General features: G+C 37.1%; 1 protein-coding gene across 1 annotated transcript; it reads right to left on the bottom strand.

Annotated features, from left to right (window-relative positions):
* Positions 1-446: 446 nt before the first annotated feature.
* On the bottom strand, positions 447-1860 carry LOC133712761 (uncharacterized). Its single transcript, XM_062138874.1, has 3 exons — positions 1451-1860; positions 1203-1256; positions 447-825 (listed from the first exon to the last, which is right to left on the bottom strand). The coding sequence occupies exons 1-3, from the start codon at positions 1638-1640 to the stop codon at positions 758-760; spliced, it is 312 nt and encodes a 103-aa protein (XP_061994858.1). The 5' UTR covers positions 1641-1860; the 3' UTR covers positions 447-757.
* Positions 1861-2114: the final 254 nt, after the last annotated feature.

A 2114-nucleotide genomic window follows, 5' to 3' on the forward strand; every position in this document is an offset into this window, starting at 1 on the left:
AACTACTATCATCAGCAATAAAAGTTACTGTCACCATCAATAAGAACTACTCTCAGCAACACTAAAAGTTACTCCCGCCAACAACAAAAACTACTGTCACCAACATCAGAAAACTACTGTCACCAGAAACAAAAGCTACTGCCACCAGAAACGAAAAACTACTATCACCAACAACAAAAACTACTGTCACCAGAACAAAGCTACTGTCACTAACAACAAAAACTACTGTAACCAGAAACAAAAACTACTGTCACTAGCAACAAAAACAAAAGCTACTGGACCAGTAATAAAAACCTACTGACATAAATACTGATTATACATGTTGACAATGTAACACAAATTCCAAACAAGAAATGCTAGAGATACGAAATCACAACAAGAAGAAAATTGAATTTCATCCAGTTTGAAAAGATATTAGCATAGACATAGATAGCTACTATCACTGTGTTGAATAACCACTATAATAGTTATAAAAAGCTACTGACTTGAAATCAATCAAAATGAAAACATAGTTTCTGACATCAACTTGAAAAAATACTAACATAAGCATAAAAAGTTACCATCACTGTATTGAAAAGCCACTATAATAGTTATAGAGAGTTACTGACTCGAAATCAATCAAAATGAAAAACCTAACAATAACAATAACAATACCATGGCAACCACCAGCTTAAGAAACAATTTTCCATCTCATATAGACTCTGAAAGTGCCTCACTCCATTGACAACTCCCATTTCGCACCGCTGCTTTGCTCGACTTAGCAATCGTCTTCCCAATTTCCACATACATAATGGACACAAACAGCTTGTCCCATTCTCTCAGCACCTATAATCACAGACATCACCGTCACACTAACCAAACCAGAAAATCCTCCCCATAAATTTCTCATTAATTAATCACACAAAATTTCCACACTTATTATTGCATAAGCATCAAAACATACACGTCCACAACTAAACTCTTAACAATTAGACTGTCTTTATTTCTTAGCAAACCTTGCAGAAAGATACAAATGGTTGATCAATATGCTCTCTGATATTACAACATACATTATTTCAATTGAATATAATACACACGACATTATACAAGAAAGTATGAATCTGTTTTAAAATTACATTACTCTAATTATGTCATGCCATTTGAAATTATGAACAAAATTTGAAATCTGAAATTTCACAACAAATACAGAAGAGTATGTATACCTTTGCTCAAATCTATGAAACGTTGTAGCTTCTTCTGATACAGTTTAACCTCTCCTACATAAAAATTGTCACAAGAATGAATAAAAATGCATTCAACTTGTCCATATACAGAGATTGAAGCAAATTATGACACAAAGCGCAATCATACATGTATGCTCAATGTTGAGAATCAAAATCAATTCAGTTCAATTGCGACGAGCATAAGAGAGGGGCCTTAAACTGAGTGAACTTGAAATTACATCTCTTACCTAACCTCATCGGCCTATTCCTGTGTATCCTAAACATCTTCTTCTTCCTCCTCTCGCCGATAATCGAACTCAATTCAGTTTGATTGAGACGAGCATGAGAGAGAGCTCCGGTCGATGGTGTAACGCAGATCCTGTTGGAGGCGGATGCAATTGACCGGAGAATTGGTCGCCGGCAACGACAGAGGGACATCGAAATGCTTCAATTCGACAACTGCCGCCGTCGTGCTTGGAATGCCGAGATCTCTCATCGTTTAGGTCGTAGCTAGGTTTGATGAAGGCCGTTGGTTCTGCTTTGATGAAGGTCGTAGTCGTCTTGGCCGCCGTTGCTGGAAGCCAGAGAAACAAAAGTAATGATCGGTTCGTCGGAGGACGAAGAGGAAGAGAGAGGGCTTCCTTCGAGGAGTCGCAGAGAGAGAGAGAGAGAGAGAGAGAGAGAGAGAGAGAGAGAGAGAGAGAGAGAGAGAGAGAGAGAGAGAGAGAGAGAGAGAGAGAGAGAGAGAGAAAATGATTAATCTGATATCAAATTGGTTTTCTTATGTAGAAGGGCAGAATCGTCATATATGGTAAAATTTGAGAATTTAAGTGGCTTTATCAAGACAAAAAATGTTAGGTGGCCTTATTGCTAATTTAAGTTTCAAAATGACACTTATGAGTAATTTTCTAT

The sequence above is a fragment of the Rosa rugosa genome, chromosome 5 (genome assembly GCF_958449725.1).
Source record: "Rosa rugosa chromosome 5, drRosRugo1.1, whole genome shotgun sequence".
NCBI classification, from domain to species: Eukaryota; Viridiplantae; Streptophyta; class Magnoliopsida; order Rosales; family Rosaceae; genus Rosa; species Rosa rugosa.